We start from the raw sequence: 22,905 nt of genomic DNA on the forward strand, positions 1-22,905 counted from the left end.
GGCAGTTGGCTGACATGCCAATCTCTTCTTTGGCTGCTACTTCAAATGACAGGTCAGCCCTCTCTTCATGTCCAGAACTGACGACGCTAAGGACTTATTTCAAGAAGGGCAATAGTCCCTACCTGTCTCCACCCAACACCAGCCTTCCAAAGGCAGTAAGCTGTCCAAGTGTATGGTCTTACCTGGTGCCCTTACGTCATTTACTACGTTTGAAGCCATGTCCATGTTTATCAACAGGCTTAGCCCACAGGTTCAGAGCTGATTTGACACGTATCTATAAGCCAAGCCAACTTTATTTCTGCTAGAGGCTCTGCTGGTCAGGTTGTCTGTGCTTTTCATCCCTCTTTGTGGCTGCTGCAGCAGCACCAGTTGTGGCCCATGGTCAACTTCAGTCAAGGCTCAGTGATGCTGAAGTCATAGCAGAAGTTAAAGTTGGTAGGGGGTGAGGGTACTGGGGGAGGCTGCTCGGGAATGGGCACATTCTCCAGTTCCAACAAGCGCAACTTGGTCTCCATAGTAAGCAGCTGTTCCAGGTCTAGCCGAGTCTGCTCACTGCCCATGGTGCTGCCCAGCAGGGCACTCAGCCCATCTGTCCACAGGTAGAACTAGGGATGGACAGGGCCAACTCTGAGTGTCTGCTTATCTGTTCCCCCTGCCCATCTGCCCAACAGCCCAGCCCAGAAACTTACATCCCGTTTGGAAGGGGCAATGAAGTTGAGGTATGCTTCTTCCTCCCCATGGTCATAGCTGATGGAGAAAGCCAACTCATAGAGGTCCTAGGAAAGTGGGAGCAAGAACACTGAGTAGGGAACAGGAACAGGCCGACAGGAATAGGAGGGGCGAAGCCTCTGACCCTACCGCAGTCACCTTGTTCTGCTTCCCAGAACCCTTCTCCCGGACATGGGGGCAGTCCTTGCCCATTAGGAGTGCCCTGATGTCTGCCACAGGGACTGTAGAGAGAAGATTTGGCTGACTACTGTGGCCCAAGGCTGACCTAAGATATGGGGGCATCTGGGGATAGGGAGAACAGGTGTAGGAGCCCAACCCTGCCCTCCTCACGCTGCTCAGGTAGACTCTCTAGGGTGGGTGGGTTGGCACCCTCTTCCACATCCCCATACTGCAGCACTTTGTGGTTGGGGGATAAACAGCAGAACCACAGCTTGTCTACCGAAAAGGGAAGAGAACAGTGATGACAGGGCTCTAAACCCTAACACCCCCACACAACACCTTTAGCCCATTCAGAGACCCTGGCGTCTCCGGCTGCTGATCTTGCGGAAGAGCATCCCCTCACAGAGTCGGAGCAAACGCTGCTGGCGGATCAGGCCCATGAGCTCTGGCTTCAACTTCTCCCGCAACTCCCTGGATGGAGAGTGGGAGTCATTAAGCAGGGCTGACCTGGAGCATGGTCCACAGGGTACTGGGGAGGTGGGGACTGAGACTGGAACCCTACCAACTCACAGTATAGGAGGGGCCAGAGTGCCCTCCTGGTGCAGCCGTTCTGTCTGTCGCAGCCTCAACACTTCCCCATAGGTGAGAGCATTCACTTTGGTTCGGAAGAGCTCCAGAGAGGTGGGCTTCAGAGCCAGCGTCCGGGCTAGCTGCTCCCGAACCACCTGCATTACCTAGGACCACCGAAGCTCAGTGTAGGACCTGTGTTCAGGGCCCCTTTCCAGAAACGGCCCCTGGCCTTGCTGCTTCCACCCCACCCACCTTGTCAAAATCCTCCCGTGTTGCCCGCATTTCCTTCCAGGTCTTATTCAGCAGCTGGATAGCCACACAGAAGAGCTCATGGAAACTATGGTCTTGACTGAAGAACATGGGTGAGAAGTCCTGGGCTGTCTCGGAGCCTGGAGCGGGGGGGCAGGAGGGGCTCAGGGAGAAAGTGTCTACAGCCCCTGGCCCTCTCTGCCCTTCCGTCCCCTGACCCCAAATACACTGGATCTAGCTCAACTCACAAGGCTCCCCAACGTGGAGCAGCTCACACAGCAACACTGTCAGCTGGATGCTGCTCTGGGCAAAGGGGCACTCATGCTTGTCCTCTCGGCTACTGTTCTCCAACACGAACTAAGGCAGTGGGAATAGAGGATGGCAACAGGACTCCATGGAGACCCTGAAGGGTGAGCTGCTGCTGCCATCCCCACTTGCCCCAGTCTGTTACTAACCCGACTGTATGCACTGGGCGCATGCCTGGAGAAGTAGAGCATGTTGTCCAGGGCCAGCAGGCCTGGGGGCACACGCTCCAGGTCCTGGGCTGGATTGCTGTTCTAGAGATGGGAACACAGCCAGCTCAGGAAGGGCCACAGTCCTAGAATAACTAGCCTGGGTGGAGGTTTGGGTGGGAACTAAGGTAGGGGTCACTCACAGAGAAGCCTAGCTTTCGGAACTCTCGGACACAGAGAGAACGGCGGCGATCAGCACTCAGTCCTGTGCCCAAGGACTCCCCCTCTGGTTCAAAGGCTGCCTGGCGCAGGGCCTGCAGCTGCTCCCGCTGTTCCTGAAGTCGATGGGGAGGAGCATGTCAAGATCATAGATTCAAAACAAAATTCTAGGTAACCCTCCAGCCTTTGTACCTCTGTGCACCTGGCTGTAGGGGTCAAGTGGTGTCCGCATCCGTGGCTCCAGCAACCCCAGTGTAAGAGCCTGCAGCACATACAAGTGGTGAGCCATCTCATCGCCCATGGGTGCTGCACTGTGGATGATATTCTAGAAAACAGCCAGGCTTGAATAAGACTCACTGGGAAAGGACGCCTCGGGAGAGGGTCTCCCTGGCCTGGTCCATCCTACCTTGTAGATGAACTGGCGAAGATTCCTCTGCCATAGGTAGTCAAGCATATGCTGCAGTGGGTGAGAAGGGGTTTAGATGATTTTGCTCTTAGCTGGAACACAGCACCCACCAGCTGCTGTTCTTCATTCGGTCACCCTGGACAGAACACTCACCTTCCGTTCAGCAGGGCTGGCCCCCTGCAGCAGGGCTGTCAGCAAAGCCATAGCCTTGGTTTGCAGCTGCTGGTTCCTTCTACGGCAAGAGGAGGAACAGGCTCAGCCGTACATCTCGAGGCCAGTTCTGCACGTCCCCATTCCCACTGTGCCCTAGAGGCTTACACCTGCAGGTGCACCAGCAGCCTATCCAGTGGCACCTCACTCTTCACCAGCTGGCCCAGGGCAGGGCTGCTCAAAGTCACACTCTCCAGCAGCCTAAGGGCTAAGGGCTGCACAGAGGCATCCATCAGGTTCATGTTCACATAAGATACCACCTGTAAGGGATAGAAGGTGTCATTACCATTCACGAGGGCTAGATGCGGGCACTGCTCCACTGCCCCACTGCCCCTGGAAGAGAACACACACCTTCCTGACAAAGGGGATGCTGAGTGTCTCCCAGGACACCACGCCGTGTTCCATGAGCTCCAAGAAAGCCCTTAGACCAAGGGCCAGCATCTCCCCTAGGCTACAAAGAATACCTGGGGATGAGTAGGATCAGACCAAGATTCCTAAGCCCTGCTATGTCACCCAGCCCACCACAGACGGCCCTGTGCTCACTCATCCCCATTTTCAATGATGGCGCTTAGTCTCTGAAGCCCATCACGGCTGATGACCTCCTGGGCAAAGGTCATGTCTGAGGCCAGCAGGACCAGGTTTTTCAGGGCTTGACAGCACCCTTCACGACTTGTACTCTGCAACCCACCCAGCAGCTGCTGGGCCTCCAGGTCCTAGCAGGAGCAGTAAAGAGACAAGTGGTTAGACTAGAATGTTACCGGAACTGCAAGTGTGATGGCCTGGGTGTCCACTAGGTGGGGCGCTAAGGAGCTGGGGCCTCCAGACCCGAGGCAGAAGCCACTAGGCAGGCAGCAAAGGGACCCAGCAGAGGAGAGGTGAGGAGAGGGCTGAAAGGGGCATTACTGGGGCAGTGCTGAGGCACAGGATGCTTCCATTCTTGATCTCCGTGCGGTTCTGGAGGAAACAGCAGAAAGGAGCAAAGTTAAAGAGGGCTCTAGGAAATGGTCAACCGGATCATCTGTTGGGGGGTCAGTAAAAGAACTCACATTCAGAGCAGTGAGAATAAATATATTGAATTAAAGCCAGGTGGGTTAAAGGGACCCTGTGCAGTGTGGGGCTGGGAGGGGGCTCACATTCTCTGTGATGTATCTCTTGTGCCCATCAGCAAACTTCAGGGCATAGCGCTCGGAGTCAGTCACGTTCCACCTGTGGGACAGGAAGCTCAGTGAGCGAAGTCCAGGGTCACCTCTCCCGCCTGTCCCTGCCCTTCTCCCACTTTTGCCCATTCCTACTTACACATCACACACCTCCTTCAGCACAGTGGCCAGGGGCTTTGCCTGCAAGTGGAGTTGTCACTCAAGGCGCTAGGGTAAGGAGTTGGGATGAGGGGCTTCTAAGAGGGGTGGGTTGGGCTAGCCCGAGGGAAGAGGAGCAATCCAGAAGTGGGAGGGGGAGTTCGGACAGTCCCGTTGACCTGGTCTAGCTGGATAAGCTGTGGGATGGCGTCAGACTTCTGAACGGCGATCTTCACCACGTTCCTTGGGGGCGCCATAGTCCTGCTGCTGTGGCCGTGGGCACTTTGCACAACTGTGCCACCTCCCGCCGAGGGTGCACCTCGTCTGGGGCTAGGTCCTCCCTCTGTCTAAAGCCTGGCTCCGGGGGCCTGCACTCACAGTTCAGGTTACCACTGGGCTCCAAGGCCTTCCTAAAGGAGCCTGTTAGTTCCGGGTTAATCTCAGGGGTAGGAGGGTAGGACCCAGCCTGCCCTGACCCGTTCCGCCCCACTGAGAAGGCCTGGCCCCGCCCCACGCCAAGGTGCAGCCGGTGAAGACTGGGAGGCCACACCTCCCATTCCAGTAAGATGACCCACCCGGTTGCAACAACCCAGCAGTCCCAGGGAGGGGCCCCAAAGAAACAGATCAGAGATAGCCTTAGGCATGTCTTTATTCACTTGGATGCTGTACAAATATTACAATTTCCTTTTGCTGAAAAAAGTATAAAAATAATCTTTATATAGGAATCCATTCGTTACTGTAAATCTTTCTAAATCTCTGCAAATGGCTCTAAATGAGGGTAAGTGAATAAACGGAAGTGAAGGGAGTGAGTATGGGGTATCAGGAGGTTGGGCCACTCTTCAGGGACTAGCCCACCCAGATTCCTAGCTAGACACATCAATTCCTTCTTATTAACCCCCTCCACCATGGCCATCCCCAAGTTCCAGGTCTCAGGGCATGGCAGAAAGGGGACACATGAGAAGTCCAGAAGCTGCAGGGTGAGGCGGTGGGAAAGGAAGTTAGGGTGGTAGCTAGCAACTACCCAGCGTCACCCCTTTCCCTCCTTAGGAGAAGAGTGGCTGGTAGGAACAGGACAGCTGTGCCACTGGGTGGCAGCTGAGCCTGGCTGGGGAAGGCTTCAGAAGAGAAAAGGCAAACACTTTGGGCTCCACGTAGAGAGGGCTAAGCTCTCTCCCCTGCTCTGCTAGCACAGTACAAGTGTCAGTGCAAGACAGGGTAGCATGGCCAGAACTGAGCAACTGGGGAAGGCTGAGTAAGCCGAGAGTCAGGGGCTCTCAAGCTGGGGGTGGGGGTTGGGGGCAATCCCTAGTTGGCTCCCAGCCCAGACAGTGTGGGTTGCAGCTGCACAGGACATGCCCCTGTGGTCAGAGGTTGAGAACAGGAACATCAAAGAGATCACAGACACCTTCACTCTCGTCCAGGTTGTAGATGTAATCGTGGTCTCCAGGGGGTGGAGAAAGTCGGAGGAGGGGGGCAAACACTGCAGAAAGCATTAGGCTGTCTTAGGCCAAAACCCCCAGCAGCCACCCACCCCTTGCTAAAGCTCTCCCCATCTTCCTGGGCTACATACCTTCTGAAGACATCAATTCCTCCAGCAGCTCAGAGCTCATGCACTCTGGGAATGAACACAATTTACTCAGATTCTGACTCTCACCTCTCCACCCACCAAAGCCCATAAATAAGACTCATATGCACACCCATTAGAAGCCTCACCCTTTTCCTGGGATACCCAGTACAACACGATCCTTAGAAGGGAACTCAAAAATTATGTTCCTTACTCCCTAGATCCATTCCAAAGGAGGAACACAGCCTACCTCGTGTGGGGTCGAAGATTTCTGATAGCTCTTTGGGGAGATCCAGAACTGAAAGAGAAGAAAGCTAAGCTCAAAGGAGGTTTAGCTGGGTCCCACTACAGTCCACCTTTCAGGTCATCTATCATTAAGCCCCAGGGCTCCACACAGCTGAGGAAATGGTGGCCCTACCTGAAGTATAGGTGTCTTGTCTGCTGACCTAAATTCCTCAGTGCTGAGCCAAGGCTACCAAAGGCCCACAGCAGGTGACAAGTATAGCTATTCCAACTTAGAGACACTGCAAAACTCCAATCCCTTTCTGATCTAGGGGTGCACACCTTCTCTGACAGAAGATGTCCCGTCTACCCCAGCCCTTCCTGGGTACCTACTCTGTCCTTTGGCTAGTGTGATGAACCTACTACAAACCTCTGATTAGGAGGACACACATGGAAAGCAGACCATGATGGGGTGTTACATGCAGGGCTCAGAAGTTCAGATTTAGGGCTGGAGAGATGGCTTAGTGGTAAGAGTGTTTCCTGATCTTCAGAGGACCTGAGTTTGGTACCCACACCAGGCAGCTCACAACCATCTGTAATTCCAGTTCCATTCACATACACTTTTTTGTTGTTTGTTTTGTTTTGAGACAGGGTTTCTCTCTATAGTCCTGGCTGTCCTGGAACTTGCTTTGTAGATCAGGCTGTCCTCAAGCTCATAGAGATCCACCTGCCTCTGCCTCCCGAGTGCTAGAATTAAAGGTGTGCGCCACCACCGCCCAGCATACAATAATTTCTAAAAGTTCAGATTTTGGGAGGCCAGTGAGATAACTCAGTGGGTGCAAGTGCTTGTCTTAAAGCCTGATATCCTAACTCCAATCCCTGGAGCCCACATTACGGAGGATAAAAAGAACCAATTTCAGCCCGGGCGGGCGGTGGTGGCGCACGCCTTTAATCCCAGCACTGGGAGGCAGAGGCAGGTGGATCTCTGTGAGTTCAAGGCCAGCCTGGTCTACAGAGCGAGATCCAGGACAGGCACCAAAACTACACAAAGAAACCCTGTCTCAAAAAACCAAAAAAGAAAAAGAAAAAAAAAAAAAAAGAACCAATTTCATGGAACAGTGCATATGCACAATTTCTCCATCCCCCGATACTTTTTGTTTCTGGTGATTGAACACGTCTTCACACATGCTTAGCAGGCATTCTACCACTGAGCAGTATCCTAGGCCATATTTATAAACTGAGAAATTCCAGTCAGGATTGCATTGCAGACAGGTCATTCCATTGGTAATACCAACCTACCAGGCACTAGTGGCATAACCGGTACAAGGGTAACCAAGATCCTTTTGCTTAGATTTGAGGCCAGTTCCACAGGAAGTAATTCATGCCTGATACTGTAAACCTTGCCAAAGACCCACGGCTGAGGAGATCATAGACCCCAGGGGAGGAACTTACTTCTGTTGCTTTGCTAAATAGGTATACCATCAAACCATGTCCTCAATTTTTTTTGTTTTTTGAGACAGGGTTTCTCTGTGTAGCTTTGTGCCTTTCCTGGAACTAGCTTAGTAGACCACGCTGGCCTCGAACTCACAGAGATCTGCCTGCCTCTGCCTCCTGAGTGCTGGGACTAAAGGCGTGCGCCACCACTGCCTGGCCTTTTTTTGGTTTTTCGAGACAGGGTTTCTCTGTGTAGTTTTGGTGCTTGTCTTGGACCTCTCTGTAGACCAGGCTGGCCTCGAACTCACAGAGATCTGCCTGGCTCTGCCTCCCAGGTGCTGGGACTAAAGGTTCAGCCTAAATTTTATGTTTATATGTTGATCAGAGAAAATAGGCAGCAGCAGTCAATGAAGAAATTCATAGCTGATCAAAGTGCTGAGAATAAGTTGAGTGCTCAGCCTACGGCTCAGGGAACAGTGCTGAAGAGGGTATGGAAAGACTGTATAAGCCGGAAAAATAAAGTACAAGCCATAGGTTGGGGAATGTTGTCTTTTGGGTATAACACTGCCATTATACTCATGAATTTACAAGCAGCTATGGTTACCTACAGAAGACCAAGCCAGCCAACTAGCTGGTAAAGGAAGAGTCATTTTTCTTTGGATCTGTGCTTGCATGTAGTACTAATTAGAATGAATGGGTTATAAAAAAGAGATGAAAGCCGGGCGGTGGTGGCGCACGCCTTTAATCCCAGCACTCGGGAGGCAGAGCCAGGCGGATCTCTGTGAGTTCGAGGCCAGCCTGGGCTACCAAGTGAGTTCCAGGAAAGGCGCAAAGCTACACAGAGAAACCCTGTCTCGAAAAACCAAAAAAAAAAAAAAAAAAAAAAGAGATGAAGCCGGGCGGTGGTGGCGCATGCCTTTAGTCCCAGCACTCGAAAGGCAGAGGCAGGCAGATCTCTGTGAGTTTGAGGCCAGCCTGGGCTACAGAGTGAGTTCCAGGAAAGGTTCCAAAGCTACACAGAGAAACCCTGTATCGAAAAACAAACAAAAAGAGATGAAGATGGAAGAAAAGTACTAGGAGGGTGAAGGGGAGATCTGGGTTGTAAATGATCAAAATATTTAGAGCTGGGTGTGGTGGCACACACCTTTAATCCCAGCGCTCAGGAGGCAGAGGCCAGCCTGGTCTACGTAGCAAGTTCCAGGACAGCCATGGCTACATAGGTAACCTGTCTCAAAAAGACAATAAAAAATGCACATTGTATACATGTATGAAATTAGAAAAATAAAAAAGCTTTAAAGGAAAGGATGGCTATAAATCTAGAATAATTAAGATGCTCATAGTTATCTGGAGTGCTGAGGATGAAAGAGGGATGAGAAGAGATGCTTCACAGAATCTGCTTGGCCGGTGTAAGGTGGGCAGCAGAGAGATCAAGAACTGAGGTGACAGAGGTGTCTCAAGCCCAGTGACTAGGGCCAGTGATAAAGAGTTGAAAGTCAAACTGGGAGCAGGGTGGACAAGTTCAGTTGAAGACATGCAGGAATGAGGTGTCCACCAGGGAAACAGAAGATGGATGTCAGACAGAGATGTGGAGACTGGGTGAAATACCTAGACTACGTAGAGGCTGAAGCCCATTATCCCTAGAGCTGAGGCTCTCCCCGGGTGTGATATGGAAGTACCAACATTTAAGCCAAGAGCTGAGAGTAAAGACAAAGGAGGAAAGAACTTCAGTGGGGACCAAGAAAGCACCAGACCTATACCTAACTTCAGGAACCTGTTGGGCTAGGGGCTGCACCAAGAGCTACATCGGGGAGGGGTGGTGTTGTGTGTGTGTGTGTGTGTGTGTGTGTGTGTGTGAACATGGATTACTTTTTAAAGGCATCTAGACATAGAAAGGAAACAAGAATGGTAAGGTGAGTACAAAGAGTAACAAATCTCAACTAGTGAGGCTCTGTGATGTTCCAAATGGTGGCAAATGGGGACTGAAGTTCTAGGAAGGGGGCCAAAGGCACCAGCACTGACCCTGAGACTAGACACCCTTGCCTGGCTGCAGAGAACAGGGTTAACAGGAAAGGCACTTTCCAGCTATGTGCTTGACAGAGCATTGGGCTGGCTTTCCCTGCTGGCCCCCACCACTCAGTAAGCACTCACCACCTGTGGGGTCTGCCTTGATGGGCTCAAAGGAGGTAGAAGGGTTGGGTCCAGATGAACTGCTGCTGCTGCTGCTACTGCTGCTACTGCTGCTGCTGCTGCTGCTGTCCAGGAGGGCAGAAGACTGCAGAGGCCGAGTGTCCAGTGCTGTCAGGCCTAGCGGGAGTGAGCTGAGCTCACCACCATCCTTGTTTTCAGTTCCAGGACCACCACTCACTGCAACCACATCCCCAAGCCCAATCACATGGAGTCAGGAAATGGATCCTAGAACTTGGCCAGGATGACCACATGCTGGTACCCAAGCCCAAGGAGAATTAGCCACCACCAGTTACCAAGGAGCAATCTAGAAAAGATCACTGAAGATGGAGCACAAGTCCTGGAGGAGGGAGACTCTGGGGTTGCCAGGATCCATTAGATACTGTCCAATTTGGGATAACCTTCCCTACTCATGCTCCATACAGTCAAAGCTTCCTTGTTAGAAAGGGCATATTCATGGCAAGTGAGATGGCCAGTGAGTAAAGACACTTGTGGCCAAACCTGATGACCTGAGTTCGATCCCGAGAACCCATATTAAAGGAGAGAACCGAGCTGGAGAGATGGCTCAGAGGTTGAGAGCACTGGCTGCCCTTCCAGAGGTCCTGAGTTCAATTCCCAGCAACCACATGGTGGCTCACAACCATGTATAGTGAGATCTGGTGCCCTCTTCTGGCCTGCAGGCATACACACAGGCAGAACACTGTAATTATGTAATAAATAAAACTTAAAAAAAAAAAAAAAAAGCCAGGTGGTGGATCTCTGTGAGTTCGAGGCCAGCCTGGTCTACAAAGTGAGTTCCAGGACAGGCTCCAAAACTACACAGAGAAATCCTGTGTCGAAAAACAAACAAACAAAAAGGAGAGAACCAATCTCTTCAAGTTGTCATCTGACCTCTTCTGACCTCTCCACATGAATGTTGTGGCATGCCTCCCCCTCACAAATAAACAAAGGAAAAACATAATTTAAAAGGGCACATTCACTGTGACACCAAGGAAAGCTAGGCAGGGACCCAGCAGCCTTTGCCAGTTCTTAGTACAGTACTCCCTAACACAGGCACCCTCTTGTGGGCTCAGTGTCTCACCTGCAATCTCAGCTGTCTGGCCTGCCACCCCTGAGACTTCAGTGCTGCCAAGGACGGGAGCGGGGACAGTTAGCTGGGGACTGCATGGACGAGAGGTTTCTTGGGGTTGAGCTAAGGCAGGCTTGGGCAGAGGTGGAGGGGTAGAAACAGCAGGTGGACTCTGGAGCAGATCCTCAGGGGGAGGCACAGGCACAGCCACAGGCGGTGAACTCCATGCCTCCTTGTTCACCAGCAGCACCTCGATGGGGCCACTCATGCTCTTCAAGTGAATCTGGTACTTCTTCTGACCGTTGAGACCCTGGAGGTGGGTGCAAGGGAGAATTGCAAGCAGGCAAGGCTCCTGCCCGACTTTGGGTGACAGCCAGACTGTCATCCCAGTCCTCGGCTGCCAATCACCCAGATAACCCCAAACTCCAGGCCTCCCCCTACCTACCCCACCCAGAACTTATCAAGCTCCACAGCCAGTATCCGCCCTCGGTTGACACCGCCTTCCAGGGATGAGCACCTACCTCTGGGATGGGCACCTCTAGGCTGGTGCCTGATGGGGCCCGGATGGCAAGGAGGGTGTCTCCTAGAATGACAGGGAGAATGGGTCAGGGCCTGTGAGCTCATTCTGAGCTAGGACAGGAGTGTCTGTTCACTGGAGCAGGACAAGAGACCATAGGCTCTAAGAGACTGAATATTAAGCGTCTACCATCCCAGAGTGCTAGGTAGAGCTAAAACTCTTCTCTCCCCAAAAACTTATGCTCAGTAAAGAGAAAATCCAGTACAAACACACTTTTTTTCTTTCTTTTGAGTCTTTTTTGTTTGTTTTTTCAAGACAGGGTTTCTTTGTGTAACAGCTCTGGCTGTCCTGGAACTTGCAGTGTATACCAGGCTGACTTCAAACTCAGACATCTCCCCTGCTCTGCCTCCCAAGTGCTAGGATTAAAGTATAATCACATTCTGGAGTGAGGTCACTGGCCACAGGTAGCACTTCACTCCTCAAATGACGTTGATCCCTAGAAACAGATCTAAGTTTTCCCAAGACCAAGATACAAGATGGAATATAAGAAGGAACAGTTCCTATATACACTAACTACAGATTAGAAATGGACACCACTGACCCCAACCCACCCTTGGAATACAAGTATGAAAGATTGTGCACAAACACACACATTCTCCCTTTTCCTCTATCATATCTAAGAACCAAACCCAGGAACACACTGGGACCCTTGTACCCTCAGTATTGTTGGTCTCTACAGAGTTCCAGTGACTTTTATACTGAGACTCTGCCTGGTTTCTCTTTAAGCGGGCATCAGGAGCCCTGTTAGGAGATGGAACTTCTCCTTGAGCACTGAACCTGATGCTCAGGTCTCTGTAGCTTAGCTCAGTCCCACCTCCATCTCCCCCTCCCCAGGCTCTGCTCACCAGCAAAGCATCTGCAGATGTCTTCATGAGTCACGTAGGCCAAGGTGTGAGGGTTAAGGAGAACAGCTGATGCTTTTCTTATTGTGCCAGATGGCAGACCACAGAAGACCCAGTGTTTTAGCAGATGTCTGACACACAAGCCCTCAGAAGCTGTTCTGGAACCTGGGGTCCAAGTGGGTAAGGATCATGGGCTAAGATCGGAAGAGAAGGGAGCCTCAAGTCCGAATCTGACCAGGGGCTGCAGGATCATTCTCCCAAGAGGGACAGGGCCCAAAGCTCCATAGAGCAAAACCAGCTGAGGACCCCTTGCCCACTCCCCAGAGCAGGGACTGCCAGAGGATATCAGCTGTTCTGGACGTCCTCTGTGACATTCCGGATGCTCTGTTGCACCCACACCTTGTGCTGGTCAAGTTCTTGCTCTCGCTGCTGCAGCTCCTCGATCTCTGCCTTGAGTTCAATCAGCTTGTCGGCAATTTCCCGGGTATTGCAACCTGGCCCCACACCCCTGAACCGGAGGAATGAGAGACTGAAAGGGACTGCTGACAATTCTGGGTCTCTCCTACAACCATCATCCCACACCCCACACTTCTGCCCTCTCTAACACCCATCCCTACTCACTTCCACTGGATGCTGTTCTTGGATTTTTTCTCGATCAGACCAATACCTTCCAACACGTTGGTGATGTCGTAAATCCGCCGTTTCTGGCGCACAGCTAGAGTGTCGGCTGCCTGGTAAGTATAAGAGAATGGAGAACGCTAGTCCCACTCTTACGTGTGTACCCTGATACCTTTAGTCTGGAATGGGGGTAGTCTTGCGTCCCTCCCCTGGAGTTCCTTCCAGTCACTCCAGCAGCGTGTTGGGCAAAGCCCTGGCTTAGTTGTGTTCTGGTATTCTGATGCTCGTTTCCCTGTGCTAGCCACGAAGGGCCACGAGGGCCGGCACCTGCAGCCCCGACTCAGAGCTGACGCTCCATGGCTTGAGTGAGTGAAAGGAGCCTCCCGCCTCTCTCGGGTGGGAAGGCACACGCATGGCGCCCGGCTGCTGGAGGACCTGGCGGGGCAGCCCCAGTGGTTCCCGCTCCTGGTCCAGGCCTGGTCCAGCATCTCCCCTGTCGCCCCCTCAGCCCGGGCCGCACCAGCTTGAGGTCAAGCACGCCGTCCTTGGCTTCCTGCAGGAGCGACACGAACTTGGTGGTGAGAAGCCCCAGACTCTTCTCGTGCCTGCTTGGAGTACCCGGGGGCGGTGGCGCCTGTGGCCCGGCCTCCGCCATCGCGCCCGCCCGCCCGCCCGCCCGCCTCCCCTCAGCCAGGCCAGGCCAGGCCGGCGGCGGCGCCACTTCCGCTTCCGTTCTTAGTCGCCGGGCCACCGGAGCTATCACGGCTGCTTCCGCTTCCGTCTCGCGCCCTCCCAGGGTATCTGGTGCAATTCCTGTCTGCAGATCTGAACGTAAAACTTCGGGGACCATCAGCAAATGTACCATTAGCAAAGAAGACGAAAGCAACCCCTAGGACAGCTAGTAGACCTGACAAGTTGTATAGAAGGAAGTGGGGGTGGGGGAATGTCAGTGAGCAGTGCCGGCAGTAGAGAAGAGGGAACCACCCAAATCTTCCTTGCTAACTTGCCTCCAAACTACTAGCTGCCCGACCCCCGCACCCCGAATCTAGGGAAGGGAAGCCATACCACCTGATGAACTTAGCCTATTAACATACAACTGCTCCTGAAGTCTTCCTTGCTGTTTTGAGATCGTCCTTGCCTTCTTTGCTTCTTGCCAGGCCAGCAAGCACTAACTATATCTAGCTTGCCCACTTCTTCCATCTCCGAGACTCCTCTTTAGTTCCAGCATCGTTTTCCTCTGGCCTCCATGCCACATACAGTTCACAGAAGACAGAGTCTCATTTACAACCACTTCTCAGTCCATGTACACATATGGGTGATTATAAGCAAAGCCTTTAAGGCGGTTCTTGACGTATGGAAAGGACTGTGTGTTTGTAAGCCTCGTTTATTTTTTAAAGGTTTTTTATTTTATTTTTGTTATTTGTATATGTGTGGGACATTTGAGCACAGTGTGCAGGTGCTCAGGGAGGTTTAGAAGAGGATGTCAGATCTCCAGGAGCTGGAGTTAACAGGCAATTGTGAGCTGCCATATAGGTGCTGAGAACTGAACCCGGTCCTCTGCAAGAACAGCCAGTGCTCTTAACTTCTGAGCCATCTTGCCAGCTGACAAGTCTTTTTTTTTCTTATCCTCCCCTCCCCCGACCCCTCCCCCCCACCCCGGAGCTGAGGACCGAACCCAGGGCTTTGTGCTTGCTAGGCAAGCTCTACCTCTGAACTAAATCCCCAACCACAAGTCTTATTTTTAACATTGTTATCACTTGTTACCTGTTTATTTTGATCAGTTCCTCTAGGAGACAAACTGCCTTCAGCAAGCCTATTGAGGATTCATACTTGCAAGAGAGTAAAACAAGCAGAACTCACAAAACCTACTTATAATAGAGCCCACGGTGCTAGCTCTGAAATTGGGGCAGTCTTTCTGAGGTGTTCATGTTCAGCAAGGGTACTTCCTCGAGCCTTTGTATATCAAAACTGACTCAGAGCTTTAGCTGCAAGCCCTCATCAGCCTACCCTTCTAGCAGCCAGGTCTCTATCCCAATGGATGGATTTGCGTGCTGCATCAAGTGGTGGCCACATTATTTTCATCTAGTGTCCTCCGTGGCTCCCTATCAGTTTTTGGAACAAAATAACTTTTATGATTCCTAACTGCCATCTCCCACTACACTCTCTCCTCACAACAGGTGCTCTTTTCTCTACAGAGGTTCATACCCTTTTCTGTGTGTGTGTGGGGGGGGGGGGGATGGAGAGGGTGGAGGTAGGGGGTGGGAGGGGGGCCATCAAATACTGTCATATTTGCAGCCACATCAACACATGGGAGGGTCATCCTTCAAACCAGCTTGAGGCCAAATCAGCTGCATATGTGCATATGAGTTTCCTGAGCACTTACAAGTCCTAGGTGGGCTCGTCAAGACTTGATGATCCCAGGGAGTTGACGCCTGCCCCCACCCCACAGGAAGTGGCGCCCAGCTCTCCCCACCTCAGTGCAGATGCTTTTCCTGTTGGGAATAAAGTGCCAGAGACTCAACTTCCTTCCTTTCTGCCTTGGAAAGGGAGGGGCCTTGGGGAGAAGAAGGGGCGTCTGGGCTGGGAAGTGGGAGAAAGGCTTCCTTGGGGAGAGGAATTTGGCGGCTGGTATCAGAGGAGCTGGAGTCACTTAGGTCCCATGAGCAGTGAGGGTGTGCCCAGCTCTGCAGGAGAGAGAAGGCCATTCTCAAGGCCAAGGCCGTTTGCAGAGGAGGGAGAACTGGATACCGGTCAGATCTGGTAAGTTCTGTACCAAATTTCCTGGGTGTTACAGAGCAGAAAAGAGACTTGCGGCTAGCACGTTAGGCCTATTTGCATGCTCTCACACTTGGCATCTGCAGAGGCACAACCCAGAACCGCAGAGAGGGCCAAGGCCTCCCAGGTATCCCCCCTCTATCATACCTCCCTCTCTCCCTTATTTCCTTAGGGGGCTAGGCAAGGAGCTCGCTCTTCTTCCTCAGAGGGGCCAAAGGAATATCCACCCTGCCTGGTCTACTCCAGGCTCTCATCTCCACTCCTACCACATCTCCAGCTCCCCAAGGCACACCATGGACTCAGCAGCCAAGGACAAAATCCAGCCCACACTTCTTCCTGGTATGAGCCTTGCTAGCTTGGCTGGGGGGAGGATGATGGCAAGAAAAATGGACACAGTGGGGCTAGGTTTTCCTGCCAGGTCTGGCTGGAACTCTATAGGATCGCCAAGGGTGGGCTGTCCTGGTGATTGGCTGAGGAAACAGCAGGGCAGCAGGTTTGTTAGCTAGAGGCCCTCCCTGACTGGCACAACTGCCCAGGCTCTTCCTGTCCAGGGCCTGAGTGGCCAGAGCAGGAGCGGGCAGAACAGCTGGCTCGGGGTGCGGCACTCAAGTGGGCCTCAGGCATCTTCTACCGGCCAGAGCAGCTGGCCCGGCTGGGCCAGTACCGCAGCCGTGAAGTGCAGCGGAACTGTTTCCTGGAAGCACGGATTAAGGTGGGTACAGGACAGGGGAGCAGTAGTGTTGGAGTGGGCTGCAGGGCTGGCCAGGCCTGACAAGAGAACTCTCCACAGTCGGTGGTACAGTCATACCTGGAAGGTGTACAGACTGGTGTGTGGCAGCTGGCTCGAGCCCTTGAAGCTGTGCAGGGAACTCGTGAAGCCCTGAGCCAGGCCCATCACCTACTCCAGGGGTTGTCTCAGACCTCACAAACCCTGGCGCCCCTGAGGGAACGTGTTGTCCAGCACCAGCAACTCCAGGTCCTGACTCAGTTGCTGCCAAGACTACAAGCCGGTGAGTATGGAGGACCTGGCTCAGTTTCTTATAGTCCACAAACACCCATACTGATCAGAGGCTGGGACACTCGGGAAGTGATTACATGGAGAGATGCACCAGGGACATCCCAGAGAGTAACCTCAGCCTCAAAGGGTATATGAAATAGGGTACATAACCAGCTCATTCTGGGGTTCTCAAGCTTGGGATGTTAGAGTCAACATGGACATTCCATTATGTGGTTGGGACCACAGTGATTAACACATTGAAAGGGCTTTGGATGTAGTTCAGCGGTAGAACATGTGCTTAGTATGTGCAGGACCCCAAATTCAATCCCAAGCATCCCCCCCAAAATTACACATGTATCTATACAAATTCAATAATACCTGTATCCATATGTATGCATCAATGTAAATACACATAAACACAAATATATATGTAGCTATGTTTGTAAATATTTCCCTAACAAGATGGGTGAATAGCAGCCAGCATGGTCTCTCATTTATTTTGTCTGCCCTCTAACATTCTTTTTTAAAGATTTTTTATTTTAAGTGTATGCTTGAGGGCCTGAATGTATGTATGCGTACCACATGAGTGCCTGGTACGTGCAGGGATCAGAAGGAGACTTAAATCCCCTGGAACTGGAGTTAGAGGCCGTTGTGAGATGCCACATGGGTGCTGGGAATCAAACCCAGGTCCTGTGCAAAAGAGCATCAAGTGCTCATAACCACTGAGCCATCTCTCCAGCCTCCCATCCACCTCCCTAGCATTCTTGATTTCATGTTCTATTGGCTCAGGGATTGACATCTGGCCCAACTCTAGGCCTGAGCCTGAATGTTCAGATTAACCAATGCTCTACTGTGCTTATTACTGAACATTTAATACATCACACCAGTCTCAGGACCTCAGTATCCCTTGCTGTACCAGCAGCACAGGTGGGAAGACTGAGACCTCAAGCCACCTCCTTTCTTCACTAGTGCCAGCTGCAGTGGCCCACACGCAGACCCTGATTGATGCCCAGCGATTCTTGGAGGCCTATGTGAGCCTGCGGGAGCTGGAGCAGCTGCAAGAGGAGACCTGGGCGCCCCTAGGAGGGCTGGAGTTGCCAATCTTCCAGGGCCTGGGCCTTCTGGCTGAGGCCTTGGGCCGAGCTGTGGAGGCAGCTGCAGGGGCTGCCGGGCGACTAGCACGTGAGGACCCAGCCCTGCTGGTAGCTGCTGTTCGCGTGGCAGAGGTGGAGACTGAGCGTACAGTCCTGGGGCAGGCACCGCGAGACTGGCGACAGCGATGTCTTCGGGCACTGCAGGAGGGCCTGGAGCGGATCCATTTCTCATCGCCTGTGCTGCCCGAGCCCGGGGCCATAGCAGGGTGGCTTGAGGCTCTGCAGGTAGCTCTGCCTGCCGAGTTGGCAACGGCTGAGGCTCTAGTGGCACCCTGCTGCCCACCAAACTACAAGGTGGTGCAGCTTTGGGCCCGCACCCTGCACAGCGGCCTGCGCCGCAGCGTGCAGCAGCTCCTCTCGGGGCCTGAGCTGGGAGCTGCGGACGCCTTCGCCTTGCTGCACTGGGCATTGCATGTGTACATGGGGTGAGTGTTCTTGGGGAAGTGGGAAGTGGGGAGATCAGAGGCTCAGCGTGGTGACGTCCTGCTCTCCGTCTCTAGGAAAGAAATGATGGGGAACTTGGAGCTAGGGCCTGAGGCTGATGTGTCCCAGCTAGAGCCCCTCCTGACCTCGGAGAACATCGAGCAACTGGAGGCAGCATTTGTGGCCCAAGTCCAGGTGACCAGTTAGGGCAGAGAACTGAGGTGCTATGCCCATCGCTGTGCCCATTGTCTAGTTGAATGTCTTGTCATTGCCCTGGCAAGTCTTGCTCCTTGTCCTTTCTTCCAAGGTGAGTGTGGCTCAGTGGCTGCAGAAGGCACTAGATGGGGAGGTAGCTGAGTGGAGCAAGGAGCAGGAGCCCAACACAGACCCATCCGGCTTCTACCACTCACCGATGCCAGCCATTGTACTGCAGGTGGGTGGGAAGTACGCAAGGCAAGCAGGCCAGCTCCCACCGGGAAAGGGAGGTGGGCAGCTCTGGGGAATTTCTAAAGGCTGCCCCTCCCTGCCTGTAGATCCTGGCTGAGAACATTCAAGTGACCAGCCTGATCAGTGACTCTCTGCATCGGCGGGTGCAGGACATGGCGCTGTCAGAACTGGCCGCATTCTTGAGGAGGTTTGCCAAGCAGGGACTCATTCACAATCCCCGACAGCCAGAGGGCTCTGAGTGAATGGGGGCACCCCTCACCAGTGGGCCAGGGGTCCTTTAAACAAGGGCTTGAACGTGGGGGTACCAGAGTAGCAGCAAACCCAAGAGTCCCCTCTACCCACTACAGCTTCAGTGATGCTCTGATCCGGTTCTCTCGAGACCACTTGAGGGGAGAAGCCCCTCACTATGTGCCCTACCTGCTGGCTGCCTTCAACCACCAATCAGCACTGAGGTACTGCACCTTCTCTAACACTCTTCTGGGTTCCTCACAGGCATGGATGCCACCCACATTAGAACCACTTTGGGCCCCCAAAGATGGGTTTCCAATCCCAGCTCTGCTGATTACTAGTTGTACCTGGGTACCTGTCACTTTTCTTATTAGTATTACTTGGGTTACAGTAGAAGAGTCCGAGAATCATTTGAGATAAAGATGTGACTATCTACCACACTCTTTCAGCAAATATTTATCAAGGCTTTACTCTGCATCAGATAATGTGTGAAGTTACAGCGATGAACAAGAAAATTTCCCTCTGCTCCTCCTACTTTGAGACAAGAGTTTCACTCTGTGGTCCGGGCTGGCCTCAAACTGGTAGCAATCTTCCATCTTCAGCCTCCACCAGGCCTGGCTGTCTTCTTGAGTATTATGCTCTTTGTGGCAGGCACAAGGACAGACAGACATACAAGCTGATGCTTTTTAACTCCCTCTTGACTAAATTAGCTCCACTCCCTTACCGATGAGGAAACGAAGTAACAGGAAGAATGACTTAACTCGAGGTTACCTTAGAGGCATACCTCTGGGTATGCCCTTCCTAGCCCTTCAGAATACCGGAGACCTCCATAAGCTCACAGCCACCCTTCCCGCCCCCGCTCCCACCACACACTTTGCACCACAAGGTGGCGCCAGAATGGATGATTCCTTGAGGCCCGTGCGAGCCTTGGCCTTGGTCCTGAAGTCGTACTTTTGGTTGGCTCAGCTCTTCGTTACCTGTCCTGCTGCCCGACGGAGACGCTTCAGGGGTCTTGGCTCCAATAGAATCCGCGTTGGATGACGTACAGAGGAGGATCTGCCGCCTGGTATTGGAAGAACTGCAGGTTGAGCTCCAGGTGAGGCTTCCACTCCAGTCAGGATGGGGGTGGGAGGGAGGGACGCGGTATATTGATGGGGGTCACTGCGGGATCCGGATCATTTCTCCAGCCTGTCTCTGCCATGCTCTCCCTAGCCCCTGTTCGCGTCTCTACCCTCGCGCCAGTGGCTATTGAGTTCTGAGTTGCTGGACGGTGTGTGTGAGCAGACGTCGCACTTCTGCCAGGATTTCTGGCGTGTGCGGAAGCCTGCTGTTCAGGTGGAGCAGGGGGAGGGAGGCTGGGGAAGGGGCACCGCCGATGGGAATCTGTACTCAAACTGCTTACCTGTCCTGCAGCTGCTGCTGGCGGAGGCGGAACGAACTGTGGTGTTGCAATACCTACGCGCGCTGATGCAGGGCCGCCTCGTGTGCCGCGGTGTGGACGAGCGGACCCAGGCGGCTGAGCGCCTTCGGCACGATGCTGCCCAGCTCAAGGAGCTTTTCCTGGGTTTGGTGAGAGCTCGTCGGGAGGGCAGACAGACAGTCGAGAATCTCAGTAGTCGGGTAGAGCCGAGGGCGGCTGGAAACCCCTGCCCCAATGTGTTCAGGGCCTGGAGGAGAGCGCTCACTGCGCGCCGGTGCTGCTCGCGCTGAGGGAACTGCTCAACCTCCACGATCCCACGCTGCTCGGCCTCGAGGTGGCAGGCCTGAGGCAAAAATTTCCCGACGTGAGGTGCGTGCAAGGGGACAGGGGAGGAGGAGCCCGGGACGGCAAGGGCGGGGCTGAGACGCCACGCGTGGTGGTATTCCTGCAGCGAGGATCATGTCTCCGCCCTCTTGGACCTGCGCGGGGACGTGTCCCGAGAGCATCGCCAGGCAGCACTCAGCTCTCTGCAGGCCGGCCCACCGCCCTCACCTTCTACTGGCCGCCGTGCACTCTTCAGCCTCGTACCGACGCCTACGCCCTCGCTGTCCTCCTGCCTCCCCTCGGGTCCCTGCTCCTGACCCGTCTGTCTGCGTCCGTAATAAAGCCACGTCCACCGCGCGTCTGAATCTGTGTTGGGGCACGCGGGTGTTGAAAGCAGCGGTGAAATTAGGGGTCCGTGCACAGTGGCACTCCTAATCCTAGTATTCTGACAGCATCTCGCCTATGCAGACATCTGCTCTCTTTGTGAATTGCGTCCCCCAAACCCTGGGCTCCCGCGGAAGAACTCAGTGCCCACGTATCCACCCGCCGGCAATAAGTCTCTCCACCGCCCTCGGCAGTCGCTTTAGAAGTGGGGAAACTTGTGGAGGGGGAGGTTTAGGACCACATCCCGCCCGGGGGGCGTGGCGTGGCAGTGATTCCGCCCCCTTCGCACTCCTGGCTCCGCCCACAGTGGCTTTAAACTCGCGCTACCGCGGAGACTGACGTGAGCCTGCGCATATCCGTGTGAGCGTGCGCGCGCCCGATTGCGTGCGTCTTTGGCGCCGGCTCCCACAGTCTCGGAGGCCAGCGATCGGCTTTGAAGAGCAGGAATTGCGGACAGCAATAGAGGTGCGAACAGGTGGGAGCACGGCACGCGAACCGAACCCGCATCCCACTCCAAAGACCGAGACTAAGCATGCGACCTGACCCCTCTTCATTTACCAGAGAATTCCCCCACTCCATTGTCCTCTAGCCCCGCCCTCCATTGGGTACGCCCTTCACCCTGTCCCACGCCCTTTATTGGCCTCCAGGGCACGCCCCCCGGATCTCTCGGTTCCCATTGGTTCTTCTCTCACGTCAACCTCTGTCTAGGGGTTCTTATTGGTGTGGGCCACACCCTCTCATTTGTCTCCAGACCCCGCCTTCAGGGTCTCCAGCCTCACCTTGCCTTCATCCATTCTGCGTCTAGTGAGTGCTTGGGACGAGAGGGTAAATCAGACCCTCCCTGACCTCGGGGAGTTCAGGGAACGGTGGGGAATATGGACCTAGCCTCCAACCGTGACAGCCTAGGGCTTGTCAAGAAGCCATCAAGACCCTGGGACCCTTTACACATCGGAAGGCTTCTCAGAGAAAGTGAGGCCTAAACCGAGCCCTGAAAAATGGGTAAGAGGTTACTCCAGGGACACATTGGCCAAAGAATTCTTGGCAGAAGAACCTGAGACGTGAAAGAAACAGGTGCATTCTGGTAATTACGAGGAGGTAGGTTGGAACGAACGAAGGGGAAATGGATGAACTGGCCCAGGTAGTAGTCAGTAGGCGTCCAGGAAAAGTATACAGTTTGAGGGCGAGTAAGATCTAAGACTTGAAATCTTTTTTCACATAGCTGATCACTAGACAAGGTCGGAGGAGGGCTCTGAGGAGGAAGAGCAGGTCTAGATGGGGAATCTTAAGTTTGGGGAAGGAATGATTCTGGTTTTTTTTTTTTTAAGATTTGTTTTTTATTTTTATTAATTTATGGCTATGTGCGTGTGCCTGTGCAGGCCAGAAGAGGGCGTTGAACCCGCTGCCCCTGGAGTTAGAGGAAGTCGTGAGCTGTCCAACATGGACTCTCGGAACTGTGTTTGGGTCCTCTGGGAGAGCAGCAAGTGCTCTTACTTGATGCTCCAGCCCTCTGATGACTCCAGTTCTTACGAGGACTCGGGCTCACTCTTATTGATTACAATGCTGGATCAGGAACTGTTCTGGGTTTTGGAAACACAGCTGCAGATCCTGGAAAGGAGAAAACATAAAACCACCAGATAAAAAGTTCACTGCAAAAACAGTTCCAGCCAGGCGGTGGTGGCGCATGCCTTTAATCCCAGCACTTGGGAGGCAGAGCCAGGCGGATCTCTGTGAGTTTGAGGCCAGCCTGGTCTACAGAGCCAGTTCCAGGACAGGAGCAAAGCTACACAGAGAAACCCTGTCTTGAAAAAAACAAAAACAAACAAACAAACAAACAAAAACCAGTTCCAGAAGAGAGAGGAGATTGGCTCTTTTGTCGAGATTTGCTAAATCTGATTTTCTTTCATCCTTTCTTTTCTCTTTTTAAAGCTTTTGAGACAGGTATTGCTATGTAACC

The 22,905-nt window shown here is 53.3% G+C and overlaps 4 protein-coding genes and 1 long non-coding RNA gene across 13 annotated transcripts in view; 2 read left to right on the top strand and 3 right to left on the bottom strand.

The window, feature by feature from the left end:
- Positions 1 to 254: 254 nt before the first annotated feature.
- On the bottom strand, positions 255 to 4,789 carry Elmo3 (engulfment and cell motility 3). Its single transcript, XM_059264176.1, has 20 exons — positions 4,469 to 4,789; positions 4,291 to 4,331; positions 4,128 to 4,200; positions 3,898 to 3,948; positions 3,538 to 3,707; positions 3,346 to 3,445; positions 3,103 to 3,254; positions 2,938 to 3,016; positions 2,785 to 2,835; positions 2,581 to 2,703; positions 2,363 to 2,494; positions 2,163 to 2,264; positions 1,956 to 2,064; positions 1,711 to 1,847; positions 1,459 to 1,622; positions 1,247 to 1,359; positions 1,060 to 1,164; positions 868 to 950; positions 690 to 776; positions 255 to 605 (listed from the first exon to the last, which is right to left on the bottom strand). The coding sequence occupies exons 1-20, from the start codon at positions 4,544 to 4,546 to the stop codon at positions 393 to 395; spliced, it is 2,163 nt and encodes a 720-aa protein (XP_059120159.1). The 5' UTR covers positions 4,547 to 4,789; the 3' UTR covers positions 255 to 392.
- A 131-nt stretch (positions 4,790 to 4,920) lies between these two features.
- E2f4 (E2F transcription factor 4) lies at positions 4,921 to 13,486 on the bottom strand. Of its 2 annotated transcripts, none has more exons than XM_059264178.1 (10): positions 13,320 to 13,486; positions 12,803 to 12,912; positions 12,528 to 12,689; positions 12,185 to 12,228; positions 11,284 to 11,345; positions 10,775 to 11,072; positions 9,658 to 9,813; positions 6,104 to 6,151; positions 5,860 to 5,904; positions 4,921 to 5,769 (listed from the first exon to the last, which is right to left on the bottom strand). In XM_059264178.1, the coding sequence occupies exons 1-10, from the start codon at positions 13,452 to 13,454 to the stop codon at positions 5,654 to 5,656; spliced, it is 1,176 nt and encodes a 391-aa protein (XP_059120161.1). In that variant the 5' UTR covers positions 13,455 to 13,486; the 3' UTR covers positions 4,921 to 5,653. The 2 variants fall into 2 exon arrangements, with proteins under 2 accessions (XP_059120161.1, XP_059120160.1); XM_059264177.1 differs by having other exon boundaries at positions 9,658 to 9,873.
- Positions 13,487 to 15,320: 1,834 nt separating this feature from the next.
- On the top strand, positions 15,321 to 20,970 carry Exoc3l1 (exocyst complex component 3 like 1). Of its 6 annotated transcripts, none has more exons than XM_059264170.1 (14): positions 15,326 to 15,559; positions 15,747 to 15,913; positions 16,111 to 16,286; positions 16,365 to 16,584; positions 17,541 to 18,150; positions 18,226 to 18,343; positions 18,456 to 18,581; positions 18,682 to 18,782; positions 18,943 to 19,047; positions 19,790 to 19,919; positions 20,036 to 20,158; positions 20,237 to 20,392; positions 20,488 to 20,612; positions 20,695 to 20,924. In XM_059264170.1, the coding sequence occupies exons 1-14, from the start codon at positions 15,459 to 15,461 to the stop codon at positions 20,882 to 20,884; spliced, it is 2,448 nt and encodes an 815-aa protein (XP_059120153.1). In that variant the 5' UTR covers positions 15,326 to 15,458; the 3' UTR covers positions 20,885 to 20,924. The 6 variants fall into 6 exon arrangements, with proteins under 6 accessions (XP_059120158.1, XP_059120152.1, XP_059120153.1 ...); XM_059264172.1 differs by having other exon boundaries at positions 16,126 to 16,286; XM_059264175.1 differs by having other exon boundaries at positions 15,321 to 15,559; positions 20,488 to 20,969.
- Positions 19,267 to 21,581, bottom strand: LOC131911808 (uncharacterized). 3 transcript variants are annotated; one of them, XR_009379437.1, is made up of 4 exons: positions 21,510 to 21,581; positions 20,796 to 20,933; positions 20,226 to 20,586; positions 19,267 to 19,901 (listed from the first exon to the last, which is right to left on the bottom strand). It is a non-coding gene; the product is annotated as an uncharacterized LOC131911808 (long non-coding RNA). The 3 variants fall into 3 exon arrangements; XR_009379438.1 differs by having other exon boundaries at positions 19,267 to 19,886; positions 21,292 to 21,518; XR_009379436.1 differs by having other exon boundaries at positions 21,292 to 21,518.
- Positions 21,448 to 22,905, top strand: part of Matcap1 (microtubule associated tyrosine carboxypeptidase 1) — a 6,921-nt gene continuing 5,463 nt past the window's right edge. Inside the window, 1 exon segment of the mRNA XM_059264179.1 lies at positions 21,448 to 22,046. The gene's annotated coding sequence lies outside the window, so the exon portion shown is untranslated.

Source organism: Peromyscus eremicus, chromosome 5 (genome assembly GCF_949786415.1).
Source record: "Peromyscus eremicus chromosome 5, PerEre_H2_v1, whole genome shotgun sequence".
In the NCBI taxonomy this organism is placed as follows: Eukaryota; Metazoa; Chordata; class Mammalia; order Rodentia; family Cricetidae; genus Peromyscus; species Peromyscus eremicus.